Below are 22,915 nucleotides of genomic sequence, written 5' to 3'. Positions count from 1 at the left end.
TTGATTTAGCCTTTTTAAATGTATGGTCTACCCTTAGGATATGCCATCGATATGAGATCAACGGGGGTGTCTGATTCCTGGCACCCGCACTGACCAGCTTCTTGGCGCAGCAGTGCTCATATCTCCAGTGTTTACCAGCACTAGTACCTGAATCGCCATACGTTTACTTTGGGTGGTCCACAGTATTGTTCATTGCACCAATGCTGCTAAAAGTATGGTGATACTGTAAACATTAAAGAGGTTACAGCACCTACTGATACCATGTGTGTTTTGTTTTTTTGAATAATAAATTACAAACAGTAGGTCAGCAACATGAAATAGAGATATACAGAGACCATAATCACCAATTAGCTTACATTGTGATTGAGGGACAGTAGTTCTTTTTTGGATAAACAGGAGTAGATCCCAACACCCAACAAAACCCCTACCCTGGCAACCACAAAATCAACTTGTAGTCATAGAGGAACTTCACATGAGCAACTCCTTAATGTATCAATCGGTACATTAGAAAACAGTTGGACAGTGTTAGCCATGTTGATAGTGGTAAATGATTAAAATGTGCCTACCAAGTTGAAAAAAAAACAGTTTTGTCACTTACTGTGAGGGTTTCAATCCAGTTCACTTATCTAGTAATCAGGGAAGGAGCAGAATCTTACCCCCACAATTGGGAAATACTGCAGCTGCCATCCATACGTTGGAAAACCTTTTACTAGGAGGATAGAAATGTTGAAAGCCAGAATGCCCAGATATATATAGACTTGGGACCACTCCGGGGTAAAGGTACTACACCCCCTGGATACGAGCACAATCCCGAAGACAGAGAAAAGTATCAGCTTCAGGCAGGGAACGTTAGATTACCTGTCATCAAACCATATTTTCCAAGCTAACTCAGATTATGTTCCCTGACTACTCCTAACTCCCCTACTGCCCCTTAAATAAAAATGTAAAAAAAAATTCTGGGCTGTAAAAAGCTGTATATCATACCTTTCCCCTTGTTCACATAGTGTGAGCTCCTGGCAGGAGAAAGTTGGCGTTCCCCAGCAGGCATGAGATCACTGAAGCCTGCAGGAGCTGAAGGAACGTGTCGTGTTAATCTTTTTAAGAAGACATGTTTTGAATTGAGGTTAAAGTATGTAAGAAAATTATTTAATTTACACAAAAACTACTTATCAGCCAGACTCATAAGTGTCTCTGATCAAAATGGAAAACCCTCCCCCCTTCCACAGTGTAGGAGATGACAGAAGTTTTTTAATCTCAGACTGTAGAGATCTTCCTTGTTCGAGTGCGTTTCCTGCACACAGCAGATATCTTCATTTTGTGCAAGAATTTCCTTTTTTTCTTGAAATCTATTATGAGGAGAATTAAGACCCTTAAAGGGGTACTACGGTGGGAAAAAAAGAGACTGTTGTGCAAAGGTCCACCACAACTCTTTATCATGTTGTCATAAGCCACACAACCAGAAATAATGTTGCCTCATTAGCCTACACCAACCAGTAAGTGCCCATTCCACAATCTAACTGGATGCAATATTTTTTATAAGGGTAACACAAGGCTTTTTGGATAGTTAACATAAAATTTTGCTAATCCTTGTGCAATATTTAGCTTTACTATAGACTGTGTTTTCTATTTTTACAGAACCTATTATTAAACCAGTAAAGGCAAAAAAATTCTCTATGATGGAACAAGGGCTGCCTGCCACAGTGTATGCAATGGAGTGAGTATATTTCCCCCCAACGTCCATCTTGTAGGTTCAAGGCTGATCTGATTCCTGTTATTTACTCACTCGTCTCTTACAGTTTTTTGGCTGATCTCATGGATAATCCAGAGCTCATTCGTAATGTGACACTTTGTGGGCACCTTCATCATGGAAAGGTAAATTCATTATTGATATATTCTTTATGTTGTTGTATTTAAAAGACGAAAACCCCAAAACTACAGTCATGGGATAGACTTCAATGAGTTAGATTAAAATCCACTATAGAGGTAGCCGGAGGGCTTACCTCTGTTCCCTGATGTCCCGTGGCTTTGTCATTGATAGTACCTGGCTCGACTAGGCTCTATCAATAAATCGCAGAGCACACAGATCAATGGAGTTCAATAGAACTCTATTGATCTGCATGAGGAATCTAATGATTCCTCCTAAAAGTCTCCTAAGGGACTAGTAAAGTGTTTAAAAAATAAAATAAAAAGGAATGCGGGTGCTGCACGGAGATCGCAGGGGGTTGCAAAATGGGGCCCCCTGCGATCAGACATCTTCGGGTATAAGATCTATTTGGCCGGAATACCCCTTTAACATCTAATCCTGCATTTTATGAGAGAGATGTTGTAGTAACCATTATCATTTTTTTGATTGTGCCCAGACATGCTTTGTGGACTGTTTGATTGAACAAACGCATCCAGAGATCCGCAAGCGCCATGACCAAGATGTAAGTTAATGTATTTGCCTACAATAAAATGATTTGTGCAATGTACGAGGAGTGCGAGCACTACTTGGTGCTGTGTCTCTGAATCATCTTTTGTACTTTCTTTTTAGCTTTGTTACACTGATATCCTCTTCACAGAACAGGAGGTAAGTGGCCACAAGGCTTATGTAAAATCATTTTACAAAAACCTTTTTCTCAATTTTTCTTCTCTAATTTTGTATTTTTTTTCTTTTCCGCTTCCAGAGAGGTGTTGGTATGAAAAGTACACCTGTGACCATCGTTCTCCCTGACACAAAGGAAAAATCCTATCTGTTTAATATAATGGATACTCCAGGTGCGGAACATCCATTGGATAAGATGATATTGTTTAGTTGGAAAGCTGGGGTTATGTTACAACTCAGCTCTGTTATAATTTTTGACAAAGCAGAATGTATAGGTGTTAGCAGTCGTGCTAAAAGGGGTACTGTCACATATCAAAACTTTATATGTGACAGAGCACCTAAAATAAGTAAAATTTACAGTTTTAACATTTTTTATATAAGCATAGTTTTTAAAATATACATGGCCACTAGGGGTCCCTGTTCTAGGCTGGATTCTATCCTCTCTGCCGGTTGTGTCATCTGTGTCCCAGCGACTGGGAAAAAGCAAACATTTCTGTACTTAAGTATAATCAAGACGTTTGGCACTGCTTACTTCTGTACCTTTGAGTGGACGGACACTAAGTCACTATTACGGCAATGGGTTAGGTGCTGCTCTGACACATAAAAAGCCGTAACCTCAGTGAACTTGATAGAAGAGTGAAAAGTCGGCACTCAACGGTTCTTCCAGTTCAGCAGTTTTTATTGCACATGCTCACAGCCTTAGTACATATTCGACGGTGGACAGCAGATGGTAACGGGGGGGGGGTTTGTGGTGGTTACCACAAAAAAATAAGTAAAAAAAAAATGTCTGGAGGCTTATTCTGACTGTTAGTACAAGCCTATTTGAGCCACAAAATACACTGTTTGAACATAACCTTACTCATCTTGTCATTTTGCAGGTCATGTAAACTTTTCTGATGAGGTCACAGCTGGGTTTCGGATATCAGATGGTATTGTGTTGTTCATTGATGCAGCAGAGGGGGTAAGAGTCTAATTAGTTTTGTGCTAAAATATATTGCTAAGTAGGATCTGAAAAGTATAAAATAAAAATAAAATAATTGTTTTTGGTTTTATGCTTTGTTATGCAGTTCAGATGTCGTTCTTGAGCATCCTTGTCTTAAAGGGTAATGTGATGATCAGAAAAGGTCTAAATGCTACAACCCTGTAAAATTTAGAGAACAGGTTCCTGAGTCTCCAATCCGGATGGCATGGCAGCCGTATGTCTCCACCACCACTCCGTTTGTTATTTACGGGAGCTGCCAGATAGAGTACAGTTCTTGGCAATCTCCAGCAGCTTCCATAGACTGGAGTGCTTAAAGGGTTATTCCAGGAATTTTTTTTTTATTTGACTATGCTACAGGGGCTGTAAAGTTAGTGTAGTTCATAATATAGTGTCTGTACCTGTGTGTGACGGTTTTCTCAGAATTCTTATCTGATTTTCACTCCAATATTTATTTTTAACAGCATACAAAATGACTGTTGTCTCAGTATTTTCCCAGGTTGCAATGCGGCCAAGACCTGACTCACTAGTCAGCTGATGACAGGGAGCCTGTCTGCTTCAATGGGTGGTGGGAGAGAGATCAATCTGCAACTAATGCAACAGCTGTAGGCACCCTGATTGAAAACCACAGGTCTTTTGAATGGATGCAGCTCATTTATGTTTCAATGGGTGGGATGGCTGATGTGTGGGAGGGAGGAAGATGGAATTGTGGGATTTGTAGTAAAAAAAAAGAAAAGTCAAACAGGAAATACCAGTTCACAAACAGCTAGCCACAGTGTTATGGTAATCTCACAACATAGCCATTTAGCCCCAAGACAAGTGCAGATCCTTCGTAAGCATGTCCATTACTGCCTGCCAGGTACGTACTAAAATCACCTTATGGTGGATAACCCCTTTGATCGCTGCTCCATTTTACCAGGGAACTCGGGACCCCGTTTTCTAAATTGCGCAGTGCCCCAGCACTCAGACCCCCTAATCATACACGTATCCCCTATCCTGTGAAGAATGTTATTGGGTGGAATACCACTAAATTCTCAGGTTTCTCATCTTCCCCTTATAGGTGATGTTGAACACAGAGCGTCTGATCAAGCACGCCGTGCAGGAACGTTTAGCTGTCACAGTTTGCATTAACAAAATAGATCGATTAATTCTGGAGCTGAAGCTGCCGCCCACAGATGCTTATTACAAGCTGAGGCACATTGTGGATGAAGTTAATGGATTGCTCAGGTATTGAGGGATTACTGTTTAGTAGGAAACATTGCTTTAATTCAGCTTCTAGTAGAGTTTCCATGATCCTCTGTCTCTCCACAGCATGTACTCTACCGATGAGAACCTGGTTCTATCTCCGCTCCTGGGGAACGTCTGCTTTGCGAGCTCACAGTATAGCATCTGTTTCACACTGGGCTCATTTGCAAAAATCTATGCAGACACATATGGTATGTTATCGCTTTTTCTTTTACTATGGGGTGTGTAACTGGATTATTTATAATAAACTGCATGTAAGATTTATTTACTAGACTGTCAGGTTAAATATTAAAGCAGATCTGCCATCTGTCTAAATTCATAGAAATGTTTAAAAAAATAAAATTTATGTTGTTTTGACTTGCATCTCAATACTGACATATCAAATAACACTAAATATACGATTTTTTTTTTAGAAGTTAAACATGTTCTTATAGAAACATTTGTAAAATGAATGCAAAAAGCAAACAGAAACTCTAAATGACTCCATTTTAATCAGGGAATGCCAAAAGAATGACAGACAGCTGCAGGACTTGCTGGAACATTATGGAGTTTAAAGGGGTAGACATCTTGTCCCCTATCCAAAGGATATAGGGGATAAAATGTCTGATTGCAGGGTCCCGCCACTGGGACCCCCTGTCATCTCTGTGCAGCAGACATGAATGGAGGGGGCGTAGTGTCACATATCCAGTACCGGAAACCCAGCATTTACGAGACTGGAGCAGGGACCCCCGCAATCAGACATCTTATACTCCATCCTTTGGATAGGGAATAAGATATCTATGGGCAGAATACTCTTTAAAGGGGTATTCCAAGAAAAAACTTGTTTATATATATCAACTGGCTCCAGAAAGTTAAACAGATTTGTAAATTACTTCTATTAAAAAATCTTAATCCTTTCAGTACTTATGAGCTTCTGAAGTTTTTAAGGTTGTTCTTTTCTGTCTGTCCTCTCTGACACCTGTCTCGGGAAACACCCAGTTTAGAAGAGGTTTGCTATGGGGATTTGCTTCTAACCTGGGCGGTTCCCGAGACACGTGTCATCAGAGAGCACTTAGACAGAAAAGAACAACCTTAACTTCAGAAGCTCATAAGTACTGAAAGATTAAGATTTTTAAATAGAAGAAATTTACAAATCTGTTTAACTTTCTGGAGCCAGTTGATATATATAAAAAAGTTTTTTCCTGGAATACCCCTTTAAGTTTGAGACCTGTTTGACAAAGACTTCTGGATGTTGGGCCTGCAGACCTTTTGAGGGGTATACATCTTTGCATATTTTTGGTTACTGAGGAAAATGATGCTTGATGTTCAGGGACAGATTGAATCCTCCAGTGAGTGTAGCACCTCTTACGGGTCATTGTATGGAGCCTCATAACCATCTTCAGGACGAGCAGACTCTTCATTATGCAGGGTAATATGAAGCAGCAGCTCTACAAATACACACGAGCAACATTTGATCCCGCAGATCTGTGTGACCAGGCACAGAAGGGTTTTTCACAGATCGGAGGCTTAGGGGGAGATGTATCAAAACCTGTACAGAGGAAAAGTTGCTGAGTTGCCCATAGCAACCAATCAGATTTCTTCTTTCATTTTTGAAAAGGTCTCTGCAAAATGAAAGAAGCGATCTGAATGGTTGCTATGGGCAACTCAGCAACTTTTCCTCTGGGCAGGTTTTGATTAATCGCCCCCTTTATCTTTAAAGGAGAACTCCAGAATAGAAAAATTGTCCTCCATACTGCCGCCAGTAAAAAAAAAAATAGATACACACCTTCCTTCGCTCCCCAGGTGCCTTCGGTAACCCACTCCGGGCTCCGCCGCGATCCTCTTCCTGGTTGCTGGTGGTCGGCGAGTCATAAGACAATCAGCCTATCACCGGCCGCAGTGAAGTCCTGACTCGGCCGGCGATAGGCTGAGCGGCAGTGTGACGTTTTCGGCCCCGGCACCAGGTGCCGGGGCCGAAAACGTCACACTGCCGCTCAGCCTATCGCCGGCCAAGTCAGGACTTCACTGCGGCAGGTGATAGGCTGAGTGCTGTATGACTCGCCGACCACCAGGAAGAGGATAGCGGCGGAGACCGGAGTGGGTTACCGAAGGCACCTGGGGAGCGAAGGAAGGTGTGTATCTATTTATTATTTTACTGCTGGCAGTATGGAGGACAATTTTTCTATTCTGGAGTTCTCCTTTAAGCATAATGGTGCTCCATGTCATAAGCATTATAAAGTGACACTTTTTCTTGAGGCTCATGGCATTAAAGTGTTACCAGATAATAGCCCACATATGAATCCGATTATGGGCAGATATAAAGCTAGAAATGAATGAAAAAGATCCATAACAAACAAACGGCAACTAATAGAAGAACTTATCTCCTCTTGGGCACACGATGCCTGTATGACTAAACGCTGCAAAGAGCTTGTTCACTCTGTCTGCTCAAGTTAAATCCTTAAATTGGCCAAAGGGTCTGTAACAAAACGTACATCTTACAAATTTTTCTTTTAAGAACGTGTTATTTTTTTTTGTTTTTGGGTTCTATTTGATATGAAAGGCAAAACAATATTTCTATCAATTAAGCAACACTCTATGCTGCGCTATAAGGGCTGTATAGTAAGGAGATGTGTCTGTTTTCTTGTTGGCAAAAAGAGAAAATATTGTGCCATTTGGCTTATAGGCATGATCAGAAAATACACTGGACACACATTTTAAGAGACTGCTGTATTAAGGAGAGGAATTCTCCACTCCTCCGTCATTATGGTAATTGATGGGCTGTGTAGGCAGAGGTAGGAGAGCACCCCCCTCTAATGAATATGTCTGACTCTTGAACTATGTGTATGGTGTCATCTAGAAGTGCTCATAACAGCCAAACTTTACATCATTTATTGTGTCACTTTGGCTAATAGAGCAGTGGACCTGTCTCCGTACTATGCTACCTTACAATAGAGCACCACAGTCTGTCTGATCAATTCTGATAATCCATTAATTAAAGGGGTACTCCGGTGGAAAACAAATGTTTTTAAATCAACTGGTGCCAAGAAGTTTTATATAGATTTGTAAATGTATTTTATTTTAAAATCATAATTCTTCCAGTACTTATCAACTGCTGTATACTACAGAGAAAGTTTTGAAGCAAATCCTCATAGCAAACCTCTCCTGCTCTGGACAGTTCCTGACATGGACAGAGGTGTCAGCAGAGAGCACTGTGGTCAGTCTGCAAAGAACTACACAACTTCTTCTTTAGTATACAGCAGTTAAGTACTGGAAGGATTAAGATACTAAGTCATTTACAAATCTGTTTTAACTTTCTGGTAACAGTTGATTTTAAAACATTTTTGTTCCACCAGAGTACCCCTTTAAAGAGTAGCTCCCACCATCCTTTTTTTTTTTTTTTTTCTGTCCCTGCCTTTTGCCCATCTATCCCTAACCCCCTCCCTGCCTTTACATTTTTTTTTGACTATATTAAAAATGCTTTTTTGTCTGCTTGGTAGTGTGCTCACTACCAGGCAGACTTCCCTAGCAGGCGCGACGTCACTGATGCCTGCTGGGGCCGACACTTCTGCCCTTAGTTCTTCTACACAGGGTGCCTCCAGCTGTTTCACCACTACAACTCCCAGCTTGCCCTGACATCTATTGTCATCCACTTGTCAGTGATTTGCGAGTGATCATTGATTATGAGAACAGAGATTAGTTGTCCTCCAAGTGAATAGAGCCGTATGGCTCATGCTTGGCCTCCGCTCTATTGACTGTTAATGGACTTCTGAACATAGCCAACTACCTCGCTCAGGAATGTTTAGGTTCCCTGTAGCAGTACTTAAGCATGTGTACTGCTGCTCTATTCACTGTGGGTTCAATAGACCTATATTCTCATAAAGTGCTTTGGTTACACTCCTGAACTGTTATGTTGGTGGAACAGATGATTCTAAAGAAACCAAGCACTCTTGTCCTAAAGTCTTCATAATAAAGGGGTTGTCCAGTCAAAAACAACTTATCCCCTATCTACACGGCAAGTGTCTCATCCAGAACGGGGCCCGACTCTCAGAGAGAGCGTGTGCTGCAGACGACTCATGCTCCATTCTTTCTATGGGAGCGCTGAAGATACGCGAGTAAAGCACTTGGGCATCTTCGGCGCTCCCATAGAAATGAATGGACGACATGGTGGCTGCAGCACATGCTCTTTTAGAGAGCTGTGGCCTCAGCAGTCGGACCCCACATGATCAGACACTTATTCCTTTTTCTGTGGATATGGAATAAGTTGTTTTCCACTGAAAACCCCCATCTAAGGATTTTTACCAGTAAAGAGTGGGTGACACACATAAGCCTATTGCACACATGTAGGTGGCTGCAGTTAGCACTTACAATTTCCCACAAATTTTCAAGTCTTTACCTGGACTTGACACTGTATCTGGTTGCATGTCCAGGTACAGAGCGGTTAATAACTAATGCTTCCCACTGCTGCTTAAACATTTGTTAGGCTGGGTTTACACTGAGGAATCTCCAGATGGAATTACTCCAACTGGAGATTTCGATCGTGGCCGCCAACGACTGAATTATTTGGTTCTAGGACTGTGCAGACATTGCCGTCCCCAAAGACATCAATGTATTCTTCTGAAAAAATTAGCTAAATCATTCTTTCAGTGACGAAAGCTCTGTAGTGTGCACTGTGCATAGGAATACCATTGACACTAATGGGATTCTGCTGCGCTGAAATTTTAAAACCACTCTGCTTGGAAATTTCGTAGTGTGAACCGAGCCGAATACCACCCTTTTTTATTTTGAAGTTTGAAAATTGTTGATTGTCTGCTGTTTCATAATTTAAATTGAATTTTGTATACCATAGACCCAGGGAATTACCAGTGCTTAGGGTATCATACGCAAAAAGATGTTGTTTTTTTTTTTTTTGTGTGCTTTCTTGCTGTATTTTGGGAGGCTGCTCTATACTCTTAGTGATCAACCTTCTGTAATTCTCTACTGTACAGGCATGGTTACATGTGGCACATCCACAGCGGAATTGAAGCTGCAGAAGTGCCAACGGCAGTCACAGTCCCTCTATGACTGCCGTTGGTGCATCCGCAGCGTATTTGACGCTGCGGATGCCCTAACGGCAGTCACGTGCAATTCTGCCCGTACAAGACATTTTCTTGTGTAACTGGGTTCCCCTGCTGGAAAGCTGCCGAAGTAAATCTACAATTATTACAGCTATAGTTAACTTCTGATTTCCCATGTCTGGTCTATTTTCTGAGCCAAGTGTCATTGCAAGTAATGTTGTGAATGTAACATTGTCAATTTAGTTTTCTTCACTGGTAGGGTTTTACAGTTCTCCATTTTCTGATCTGCAGGTGATATAAATTACCAGGAGTTCTCAAAGCGCTTGTGGGGGGATATTTATTTCAATCCAAAAACGTGAGTACCTTAAGAAGCACACACAGTATCTGGTAGAGAGTTAGTAAAGTTCTTCTGCAACTTTAAAGGAGATCTCTGGCGGAAAATAACATCCCCTATCTACAGGATAGAGGATAAGTAGCTGATCGTGGGGTCCGACCGCTGGGGCCCTCTGCAATCAGTGAGGAGCATGTGCTCAGTTTATACCTAAGGGAGCGCCCAAAAGACCCGAGTACAGCTCTTGGGTATACCGTACATACTCGAGTATAAGCAGAGTCCCCTAATTTTACCCCAAAAACCCAGGAAAAGTTATTGACTCGACTATAAGCCTAGGGTTGGAAATACATCATCCCCCCATGTCATCATCCAGACCCCCATCATCATCCCCCCCCCCCCCCTTCATCATCACCCCCTGTCAATCCTTTCATCAGTGGTCTTCAACCTGTGGACCTCCAGAGGTTTCAAAACTACAACTCCCAGCATGCCCGGACATGCCCACCCCCCCTTTTATTTTGTACTCACCTCCCCTCTGCGGGACGTTAGGGTGAGCTGGTCTGGGCCATCTATGCTTCAGGGACCGTCCGGTGGGGATGTTTAGTCATTGCGGGCTGTCCTTTTTCACCGAGGGGGCCTCTTCTCCGCGGTTTGGCCCTGGAGTAGTGACGTTGCCTTGACGACGACACACAGGGACGTTGCGCATGAATGTCCCTGTGCCTCGTTGTCAAGACAACGTCACGACGCCGGGCCCGAAGCGACCCCGGTGAAAATGGACAGGCCGCAACGACTAACCATCCCCACCGGATGGTCCCTGCAGCATAGATGTCCTAGACCAGCTCACCCCAACGTCCTGCCGAGGGGAGGTGAGTACAAAACAAAAGGGGGGGGGGGCTGAATGATCAGGAAGGCCGCAGTGGTCTTCAACCTGCGGGAGTTGTAGTTTTGCAACATCTGGAGGTTCGCAGGTTTAAGACCACTGATGAAGGGATTATCAGGCGGAGAGTTCACTCGTACAAGCTGAAGGGGGCGTTTTCAGCACGAAAAATCGTGCTGAAAAACTCAGCTTATACTCGAGTATATACGGTAATCGGTGCTCCCATAGAAATGAATGGAGTACGTGCCGTCTATTGGTAGACAGCACGCGCTTCTCACTGTTATTTTTTGCCAGAGTATTCCTTTCAAGCTTATAGGAAAGAGGTGGCAGCAAACATTTATAACTTGGTTATTACTTCCAGCCGTAAATTTACCAAGAAAGCCCCAACAAGCAGCTCTCAGCGAAGTTTCGTGGAATTTGTCTTGGAGCCTCTGTACAAGATCTTGGCTCAGGTCAGTGCTGGTTTCTGTGGTAGTTTAGGTCATTTCTTTTGTAGAATTAAGTTGCTGATTATTTATTTTTTCACCACCTAATATAGGTGGTAGGAGATGTAGACACTTCTCTGCCCCAGACTCTAGAAGAATTAGGAATTCATCTTACAAAGGAGGAACTGAAGCTTAATATCCGTCCCCTACTGAGACTCGTATGCAATCGCTTCTTTGGGGAATTCACAGGTAACAAGTTAACTATGTGTCTGAACTGTTAGGCTATTTTCATACGCCAGAATTTCTGCATGGAATTCTGCATGAATTTATGGCCAATACACTTCAATAAGATTCTGCTGTCCCATTCACATGCCAGAATTACTGCTCCAGAATTTCCACTTCAGGAATTTCGCTTAACCCCTTAACCCCTTCATGACCCAGCCCATTTTCACCTTCATGACCTGGGCATTTTTTGAAAATCTGACCACTGTCACTTTAAACATTAATAACTTTGGAATGCTTTTACTTATCATTCTGATTCCGAGATTGTTTTTTCGTGACATATTCTACTTTATGTTATCGGTAAAATTTCACTGATATTTGCATCCTTTCTTGGTAAAAAAACTAAAAATTTCATGAAAATTTTGAAAATTTAGCATTTTTCTAACTTTGAAAGTCTCTGCTTGAAAGGAAAATGGATATTCCAAATAAATTACATATTGATTCACATATACAATATGTCTACTTTGTGTTTGCATTAAAAAATTGACAAGTTTTTACTTTTGGAAGACACCAGAGGGCTTCAAAGTTCCGCAGCAATTTTCCAATTTTTCTCAAGATTTTCAAAATCGTAATTTTTCAGGGCCCAGTTCAGGTTGGAAGTGGATTTTAAGGGTCTTCATATTAGAAATACCTCATAAATGACCCCATTATAAAAACTGCACCCCCCAAAGTATTCAAAATGACATTCAGTAAGTGTTTTAACCCTTTAGGTGTTTCACAGGAATAGCAGCAAAGTGAAGGAGAAAATTTTAAATCTTCATTTTTTACACTCGCATTTTCTTGTAGACCCAATTTTTGAATTTTTACAAGGGGTAAAAGGAGAGAAATCACCCTAAAATTGGTAACCCAATTTCTCTTGAGTAAGGAAATACCTCATATGCGTATGTAAAGTGTTCGGCGGGCGCAGTAGAGGACTCAGAAGGGAAGGAGCGACAATGGGATTTTGGAGAGTGAGTTTTTCTGAAAGGGTTTTTGGGGGGCATGTCCCATTTAGGAAGCCCCTATGGTGCCAGAACAGTGGACCCCCCCCCACATGTGACCCCATTTTGGAAACTATACCCCTCATGGAATTTAATAAGGGGTGCAGTGAGTATTTACACCCCACTGGCGTTTGACAGATATTTGAAACAGTGGACTGTGCAAATCAAAAATTTTATTTTTCATTTTCACAGACCACTGTTCGAAAAATCTGTCATACACCAGTGGGGTGTAAATGCTCACTGCACCCCTTATTACATTCCGTGAGGGGTGTAGTTTCCAAAATGGGGTCACATGTGGATATTTATTGTTTTGCGTTTGTCAGAACTGCTGTAACAATCAGCCACCCCTGTGCAAATCGCCTCAAATGTACATGGTGCACTCTCCCTTCTGGGCCTTGTTGTGCGCCCCCAGAGCACTTTGCGCCCACATATGGGGTATCTCCGTACTCAGGAGAAATTGCGTTACAAATTTAGAGGGTCTTTTTTCCCTTTTACCTCTTGTGAAAATGAAAAGTATAGGGCAACACCAGCATGTCAGTGTAAAAAATTTATTTTTTTACACTAACATGCTGGTGTAGACCCCAACTTCACCTTTTCATAAGGGGTTAAAGAAGAAAAAGCCCCCCAAAATTTGTAAGGCAATTTCTCCCGAGTACGGCGATACCCCATATGTGTCCCAAAACTGTTGCCCTGAAATACGACAGGGCTCCAAAGTGAGAGCGCCATGTGCATTTGAGGCCTGAATTAGGGATTTGCATAGGGGTGGACATAGGGGTATTCTACGCCAGTGATTCCCAAACAGGGTGCCTCCAGCTGTTGCAAAACTCCCAGCATGCCTGGACAGTCAATGGCTGTCCGGCAATACTGGGAGTTATTATTTTGCAACAGCTGGAGGCTCCGTTTTGGAAACAGTAGCGTACCAGACGTTTTTCATTTTTTGGGGGGCGGGGGGGCTGTGTAGGGGTATGTGTATATGTAGTGTTTTTTACTTTTTATTTTAGGTTAGTGTCAGTGTAGTTTAGTGTTTTTAGGGTACAGTCACATGGGCAGAGGTTCACAGCAAGTTTGCCGCTGGAAGTTTGAGCTGCAGCGCAAAATTTGCGCCATCTCAAACTTGCAGCACTCACTGTAAACCTCTGCCCATGTGAGTGTACCCTGTACATTCACATTGGGGGGAGGGGGCAAACATCCAGCTGTTGCAAACTCCGAGCATGCCCTTTGGCTGTCCGTGCATGCTGGGAGTTGTAGTTTTGCAACAGCTGGAGGAACACTGGTTTGGAAACACTAAGTTAAGTAATAAACTTTCAAGTGTTTTGCAACCAAACTTAGTGTTTCCAAACCAGTGTGCCTCCAGCTGTTGCAAAACTACAACTCCCAGCATGCATGGTCTGTCAGTGCATGCTGGGAGTTATAGTTTTGCAACAATTGCAACAGCTGGAGGCACTGAGGTAGGAAACGGACAATGTTTCCCAACTAGTGTGCCTCCAGTTGTTGCAAAACTACAACTCCCAGCATGCCCAGACTGCCAAGGCATGCTGGAAGTTGTAGTTCGGCAATATCTGAAGGATCAGATGTTGCCGAACTACAACTTCCAGCATGCTTGGGCAGTCTGGGCATGCTGGGAGTTGTAGTTTTGCAACATCTGGAGGTCCACAGTTTGGAGACCACTGTATAATGGTCTCCAATCTGTGCTCTTCCAGATGTTAGAGAACTACAACTCCCAGCATGCCTGGACAGACTGAGCATGCTGAGATTTGTAGTTTTGCAACATCTGGAAGAGCACAGATTGGAGACCATTATACAGTGGTCTCCAAACTGTGGACCTCCAGATGTTGCAAAACTACAACTCCCAGCATGCCCAGAAAGCGAAAGGCTGTCTGGGCATGCTGGGAGTTGCAGTTTTGAAACTCTCAGAGGCAGCAGTGAGATCGCTTTACGGCGATCTCACTGCTGCCAATGAAGATGCCGCACTGCTGCCGGAAACTCACCTCCGGGACGCAGTGCAGCCGGGACCGCACTGAGGACGCCGGGACCGCTCGGGACACCGCTCCGACGGGTAAGTGACACCGGGGGACGGGTCAGGGACACTTAGCAGAGCGTGTGTGTCCCGATCCCCCTGATCGGAACTCACACACCGCGCTGCTATCAGCTAGTCAGATTTGACCAGCTGATAGCAGTGATCGCTGGGGGAGGTGGGGGATGAAACCCCCCGTGGTCGCATGGTAAAATGGCTGGCTATCAGTGATAGCCACCATCTTACCGGGCGCTGCGGGATGCCGCGAGTAGCGGCAGTAATGTCCATGACGTACCTGTATGTCATGGGTCGGGAACACCTTGCCACCCATGACGTACAGGTATGTCATAGGTCGGGAAGGGGTTAAGGACCAAGCGTTTTTCTGTTTTTGCACTTTTGTTTTTTTCCTCCTCACCTTTTCAAAATCATAACCCTTTCAATTTTGCACCTAAAAATCCATATGATTGCTTATTTTTTGTGCCACCAATTCTACTTTGTAATGACATCAGTAATTTTTACCCAAAAATCTACAGCGAAATAGGGAAGTTAATCGTGAGATAAAATTGAAGAAAAAAACACCATTTTGTAAATTTTGGGGCTTCTGTTTTTACACAGTAAATTTTTCTGTAAAAATGACACTTTATCTTTATTCTGTAGGTCCATATGATTAAAATGATACCCTACTTATATAGGTTTGATTTTGTCGTACTTTTGGAAAAATCATAACTAAATGCAGGAAAAATAATCCATTTAAAATTGTCATCTTCTGACCCCTATAACTTAATTTGTCCGCTTACGGGGGGGTATGCGGGCTCATTTTTTGCATCATGATCTGAAGTTTCAATTGGTACCATTTATTTTCTTTTTTATCTGACTTTTTGATCACTTTTTTTATTCCTTTTTTTATGGTATAAAAAGTGACCAAAAATACGCTATTTTGGACTTTGGAATTTTTTGGCGCATACGCCATTGACCGTGCAGTTTAATTAACGACATATTTTTTTTTTAGTTCGGATATTTACACATGCGGCAATACCACATATGTTTATATATTTTTTTATGAATATGGGAAATGGGGGTGGTTTAAACTTTTAATAAGGAAGGGGTTCGTGTGTGTGTGTGTGTGTGTGTGTTTAAACTTTTTTTTTTTTTACACTTTTAGCCCCCTTAGGGGACTTTTAGGAGGAATCATTTGATTCCTCATACAGATCAATTCCATAGAACCACATCGATCTTTGTGCTCTGCGCTCGATTGATAAAGCCTGGTCCTGCCAGGCTTTATCATTCTGAGCGCCGGAGCTGGCACAGGAGGAGAGGTAAGCCCTCAGGCTACCTCCACAGTGGAACAAACCCCCCCCCCCCCCCACGATCGTGCTGTGGAGGAGTGATCCACCCCACTGTACCACCAGGGATGGGATAAAGGCACCTTTAGACGCCACTGTCAGCTTTGACAACGGCGATCTAAAGGGTTAATAGCCGGCCGCGGCGATCTCCGCATGTCTGATATTAACGCCGACCCCCAGCTACAAGAATCAGCTGGGGGCCAGCCGGGATGACGCGGGCTCGAGTCGGGAGCCCATGCCATACCACCTTAACAGCACATGGACGTGTATACACGTCCATGGTCGTTAAGGTGTTAAAGGAGAAAAGCGGCCCAAAACTTTTAACTTCCCCTGTGCCCGGGCTGCAAAAACTAAAGAAAAAAATAATAATTTTAACTCGCCTTCCTACATTCCCCCATTGCGCCGGTATCTGCATCCCGTTCCTCTGGCGCTGCTCGGCTCCCTGCTTCTTAGACCCTGAACGTCACACTGCGGTCAGCATATTGCTTGTCGCAGTAATGTCCCGTCTTGGCCGGTGATAGGCTGAGCGCACTGTCACATAAGGAACTCGGGACGGCTTTTTACATGACTTAAAGCTTATCGCCGGCCAAGACAGGAAAGCGCTGCGGCCAGCAATATGCTGACCGCAGTGTGACGTTCAGGGCCTAAGAAGCAGGGAGCTGAGCAGCGCCAGAGGAATGGGACGCCGATACCTGCGCAATGGGAGAACGTAGAAAGGTGAGTTAAAGTGTTTTTTTTATTTATTTTTTTGCAGCCCTGGCTCAGGGAAAGTTAAGTTTTGGGCCACATTTCTCCTTTAAGTGAATTGGCTATAAATTCATGCAGAATTTTGTGCAAACATTCTGCCTTGTGAAAAAAGCGTAAGTCTGTAAACCGCACAGCCGCATTCTCTGGCTGATGCAAGACAACTCCCAGCATGCCCTGGCAGCCAAAGAAGATGAGAGTTGTAGTTTTTCTTCAGGTTGCAGACCACTACTGTACATAGATGCTATATACCTGCGCAGGTAAGCGGATATAGAAGTAGTTTTGTAGGATAGCTACTAATATTGCTGTGTAGAAAGTCCATAAAAAGCAGCACATCCAGAATAGTGGAATGGGTGCAAGCCTATTGAACCTCGGTGTTCCGGTTCTTACTGAATATGCAATGGATAAAGGCAGCACACCACGATAATGTAATCCAAAAACTGTGAATTTATTCCATGATGTAAAAAACAACGTTTCGGCGATCTCTCACCGCCATTTTCAAGTGCATACAAGTGATACAGAGGGGTTTAAATACACACTTCCCCAATTCATGACATCATCACACATTAGCATAATCAGTGACCTCACAATCAAAACCAAAATATAAACAAAATATAAAAGCCGTGTTATACAGTCATATATAGTATAGTGACTATACATAATATTCCTAGTGCTCTAAACATGCATTTGGCACGTTATTATATGTGTCGATCTACCAACACACTTATATGGATCGACATAAAAAGTGTAACATAAGTGTCAACAGTGACAGTGTACAGGTGTATGAGGTTAAAAACATTAATTGTCATGGTGCCAACCACGCTACTGACCTCGTGTGCGCCGCCATTGTCCGCAACCTCGGAGCCCCGACTAACATCGCCGGATGTGGACTTCCGGGTAAGGAGAATATTAACCAATAACAGTGTGGCGTCATGGTTGCTAGGCTCCAACAGGAGGCGTCTAGCTAAAGAGTATCGTAGTATGGAGCCAATCAATGGCAATCTATTGCGCATGTTCGTTAGTTATTTCAAGGCTGCGGGCGCCATTTTAGAAAAGGGCAATATAAAGGTGCCTATACTGGCAAACTAGTAAATGGCCGATTCCAATGTTCTAACTTGAGCCTTGGGACACTGTCTCCCATATAACAATAGTGTCCTGGTAAGAGACTCTATGGACCATAGGGGGAGGGATTCACTCCCAGTGGATCAGGAGTACTGTGGTACAGGGGTACTTAATTGTATCCTTTGTTACACAGCCAGGTACACAAATTAATGGGGAGACTGCCGTGTTCCGACCCCGCGACTGTATTATTGCAAGTGGTTATTGTATGTATGTAGGGGTTTATTGGGAGTCACCTAGTGTTCCTATGTTCACCTTGCAAGTTAGAACATTGGAATCGGCCATTTACTAGTTTGCCAGTATCGTCACCTTTATATTGCCCTTTTCTAAAATGGCGCCCGCAACCTTGAAATAACTAACGAACATGCACAATAGATTGCCATTGATTGGCTCCATACTACGATACTCTTTAGCTAGACGCCTCCTGTTGGAGCCTAGCAACCATGACGCCACACTGTTATTGGTTAATATTCTCCTTACCCGAAAGTCCACATCCGGCGATGTTAGCCGGGGCTCCGAGGTTGCGGACAATGGCGGCGCACACGAGGTCAGTAGCGTGGTTGGCACCATGACAATTAATGTTTTTAACCTCATACACCTGTACACTGTCACTGTTGACACTTATGTTACACTTTTTATGTCGATCCATATAAGTGTGTTGGTAGATCGACACATATAATAACGTGCCAAATGCATGTTTAGAGCACTAGGAATATTATGTATAGTCACTATACTATATATGACTGTATAACACGGCTTTTATATTTTGTTTATATTTTGGTTTTGATTGTGATGTCACTGATTATGCTAATGTGTGATGATGTCATGAATTGGGGAAGTGTGTATTTAAACCCCTCTGTATCACTTGTATGCACTTGAAAATAGCGGTGAGAGATCGCCGAAACGTTGTTTTTTACATCATGGAATAAATTCACAGTTTTTGGATTACATTATCGTGGTGTGCTGCCTTTATCCATTGCATACTAATATTGCTGACTAGTTTTCAGCACTTGCTTTTAGTGTTTTTGTTGCGATTCAGACCTTATCCAGGATTTTAAAAACATGTCTGCTTTCTTCCAAAAACAGCCCCACACATGTCCACGGTTTGTGCTTGGTATTACAGCTCGCCTTCATTTACTCTAATGATTGCAATATCTGACACAACCCGTAGACAAATGTTTAATATAATTAAATGCAACCCTTTGCTTTTCTTTTATTTTGCAGGTTTTGTGGATATGTGTGTTCAGCACATTCCGTCTCCAAAGACAGGTGCAAGAGCCAAAATTGAACACACGTATACCGGGGGTGTAGATTCTGAGCTGGGAGAGGAGATGAGTCAGTGTGATCCTGAGGTGCGGACTTTTTCAATCTTTTATTTATTTACCTGATATTAAATATGTACAATACATTCAAAAAGGTTTTAAAACCCTGCCTTTTTTGCATTTTATGTTGCAGCTTTGTGCTATAAATAGTAATTTCATTTATTTACCATCATTCTAATCTCACTTAATACCCCATAAGCCAAATGTGAAAATAGAGTTTTAGAAATGTTTGCAAATTCATTAAAAATTTAAAGCTAAAGTTTCGCGAGGACATAAGTATTCAGACCCTTTGCTACGACACTTGAAATGTAGCTCTGGGGGCCTCCCAACTTGAAAAAAAACAAAAACAGACCTGTCTATATAAAGTCTCAGCTGACAATGCATATCAGAGAAAAAACCAAACCATGAGGTGGAAAAAGCTGCCTGTAGAGCTCAGAGACTTGATTGTATAGAAGCACAAATCTGAAGAAGGGTACAAAAAAAACTTTGCTGCACTGACAGTTCATAAGATGCACAGTGTCCTCCATAATTCTTAAATAAAACTTCAGAACAACCAGGAGGCTTCCTAGAGCTGACCCTTCCATTAAACTATGTAATCATAACAGAAGGATCTTGGTAAGAGAGGTGACAGAATCCAATAGTCACTATGGCTGAGCTCTGAAGACCCTGGGGGAGATTTATCATTGCTTTTAGAGCATTTTTTTTGTCTATGTTTTGGCGCAGTTCAGGCGCAAGCAGCATATTTAGAGACTTTTATGCGTCTTTTTATATTTATTTATATTCCGTGCGCAAAGGTACTTCTTTAGGCGCAAAGCGACACCACCTACCAGTAGACATGAGAATCACTTATACCTTCCGCAATTCAACCTTTAACCTCTTCCCAATCCCCTTCTATGGCATGCGCCCAGGAGCTGAGCGCGGGTCATAGCTGGGTGGTCCTGGCGGCTATCTGCCACCAGGAACCATCTCTAAAGCCAGATATCACCGATCACTGTGATGCTCGGCTTTAACCCCTGAGACACCGCAATCAAATTTGATTGTAGCGTCTAATATGCCAGTAAAAATGTCCCATCAGCTCTGTGAAATTAAGTAAAAAAAACACCTAACCTGCCAAATTCAGGACCCGGGAAAGTGTCTACTTCCCTCCCTCACAAGCGTCTAAAAAAAGTGTATGTGGTAGAGCTTTCCCACCACAACAGAGCTGCGCAAAATTAATCATCCTGCTTCTTGATAAATAAAATGCACGCTAGTCAAACCCACCACCCAAACAAACATGGGAAAATAGCTCTACCGTAGACATTCTTTGATCAATCTGGGCCCCTGTGTGAAGATGGGAGAAACTTCCAGAAGGATTACCATCACCAGTTGTCACATCTACTCAGTAAAAGATACATGAAAGCCCACCTTGAATTAGCAAAAAAATAAATAAATAAAAAGCACTTTATAGACCATCAGAAACAAGATTCTTTGGTCTAATAAAGCCAATATTGAAGTTTTTGTCCGGAGGCACTGCTAATCCCCTGGCCATCCCTACAGTGAAGAATGGTGGTGGCAGCGTCATACTGTGGGGTTGTTTTTTCAACAGTTGGGACAGAGATACTGGTCAGGGTTAACCCCTTAAGGACGCAGCCCTTTTCTCTATCGGCTCCATTGGGGGACACAGACCTTGGGTATAAGCTGTTGTTGCTAGGAGACTTGACACTAAGGAAACCAAAAAAGTCGGCTCCTCCCAGCAGGATATACCCGCATACAGAGCCTGAGGTAATCAGTTTTAGCTTAGTGTCGCAGGAGATGGACACTAGTCTGGGGTTCTCCCCAGACTTGGTCTAACATTTTTTATTTTTCCAGAATTGGGACGTTTTAGTTTTTCTTATTCCCTTTTATTTTCCTTTTTTCAGGTGGGGGTCTCAGGAACATAGCGTTCACTGTTTCCCCATTTGCGATTGAGGGGGCACAGACATCATGGATTTACTGTCAACCCCCTCTCGCCAACGGCCAGCGTCTGGGGTTGTACTTTATGGGTCCCCCACCTTTCCCTGCTCGTCTCGCTTTTCAAGCCTGGCATGATGCAGGTGACAAAAAAGCTGGCTGAAGACTTCATTAGGTGAGTTCTTCAGATTGAGGTGAGTATTCCCCCCCCCCTTTTTTTTTTCTTTCAGGTGCGGGGGCTTGCAACTGCTGGTGACCCCGTTTTGGTCCCACTCCTTTTTATTCTATCTAGTTGGGGGTCCCTATTGGGCAAGGGCTCCCTAACGTTTATTGGGGCACTTAGGGAATACAGGGGGCTAAAAGGAGTCAGTGGTGTAGGACTGTGTGTCTGTATTCACTTTTGGCTGTTATTCAGCAGCCGCAGCTGCCTTTTCACTTCAGCAATCCTCGGTGCTCTGGCCGTGTCTTGTGCCGACGCGGCCGGGGTGCAGTTTACTTTCGCTTTCGCAGCGGCTCGCTGCACCAGCATTCTCGCTTGCGCTCCCCTGCACTCATATATGCTTCAGGGATGGGAGTGGGCGCCATTATTAGCCAGCATCTTTCTCGGCAGAGTTCGCGCCCTTGGGAGAGCGCGAATCTCTTTAGCCAATGGGAACTGTGCAGGGGTCTGTTAGCCAATCAGAGGCGCCTCAGTCTAATCCGGCCCCTCTTTTCTGATTGGTTTGGCCGTCCCTGCCTGTTTTCTCTCTCCTTTCTTGTTCCTTTCCTCACAGCAGCTGCCTGGTGGGGGACACGGACGCTGGTGAGGCTGTTTTATTTTACTCATGTCCGAGCCCAGAACTGTTCCTCCCTCTAAGCAGGTACCTGGGGCTGCAACTCCAAAATGCCTGGGTCTGCTGAACCCACTTGTTCCGCCTGCACCTCCTGACCCCCCCCCCTCCCCCCACGGTATTCCTATTCAGGATGCTCCCCCAGACCCAGTGGGCTCTGCTGCCCCTCCGATATGGGTGTCTTCCCTCTCTGTCTATTTCTGACTTGGCGCACGTCTCCCGTTCCGTGGTGACTGCCTTTCGAGAGGTACTCCTTACACTGTTCCCCAAGAGAGCCTCACTCTCCCTCACCCTATTTTAAATGCTCTCACAAGCATAATAGGGGTCATTACTCTCCTCTCCGGAGTCTTTGTACAGGCGTAGGCACTCCTCTCATGGGCATCGTCCCTCTGCTACGTCTTCCAACAAGTGTCTTTCTTCTAGAAGACGCTCCCCAAGTCGCCGTTCTGAGTCTCCAGAACGGCTCGCCAGGTCAGTGTCTCCCTCTTCTAAAGCTGGGTTCACACCATGTTTTTGCAATACAGTTCCCGTATACGTTTTCTATGTGAAAACCGTATTGGAAACTGTATGCATTGACTCTCCATTAAAAACCGTATGCCAAAAGATGCATCAGGTTGTGTCCGTTTTGCATTCTGTACGGTTTTGTCAGGTTTTTTTCCTGTACCCAAAACCGTAGTCTACCACGGTTTTAGGTCCGGTTGAAATACTGTATTAAACCGTATACGTTTTTTTAAAACATGGGAGTCAATGGGAACCGTACAGAACTGTATGTGCATACAGTTCCATCCGGTTTTCACCATACGGTTTTTGACTTTGCACAGTTTTCTCTTGGAATTTCAATCAAACAAGTAAAACTTTATTCAGAATGGACTGAAAAGTTA

General features: G+C 43.3%; 1 protein-coding gene across 1 annotated transcript in view; it reads left to right on the top strand.

Moving 5' to 3' along the window:
* EFTUD2 (elongation factor Tu GTP binding domain containing 2) overlaps positions 1-22,915 on the top strand; it is a 51,441-nt gene that overhangs the window by 4,690 nt on the left and 23,836 nt on the right. The window contains exons 4-15 of the mRNA XM_056547858.1: positions 1,636-1,714; positions 1,797-1,872; positions 2,361-2,426; positions 2,534-2,569; positions 2,667-2,757; positions 3,463-3,545; positions 4,624-4,790; positions 4,875-4,999; positions 10,133-10,196; positions 11,408-11,498; positions 11,585-11,720; positions 19,178-19,305. Of these exons, the coding sequence (XP_056403833.1) occupies positions 1,636-1,714; positions 1,797-1,872; positions 2,361-2,426; positions 2,534-2,569; positions 2,667-2,757; positions 3,463-3,545; positions 4,624-4,790; positions 4,875-4,999; positions 10,133-10,196; positions 11,408-11,498; positions 11,585-11,720; positions 19,178-19,305 (1,142 nt within the window). The remainder of the gene's footprint in view (positions 1-1,635; positions 1,715-1,796; positions 1,873-2,360; positions 2,427-2,533; positions 2,570-2,666; positions 2,758-3,462; positions 3,546-4,623; positions 4,791-4,874; positions 5,000-10,132; positions 10,197-11,407; positions 11,499-11,584; positions 11,721-19,177; positions 19,306-22,915) is intronic.

The sequence above is a fragment of the Hyla sarda genome, chromosome 12 (genome assembly GCF_029499605.1).
Source record: "Hyla sarda isolate aHylSar1 chromosome 12, aHylSar1.hap1, whole genome shotgun sequence".
In the NCBI taxonomy this organism is placed as follows: Eukaryota; Metazoa; Chordata; class Amphibia; order Anura; family Hylidae; genus Hyla; species Hyla sarda.
This window is presented reverse-complemented; position numbering and strand designations above follow the sequence as displayed.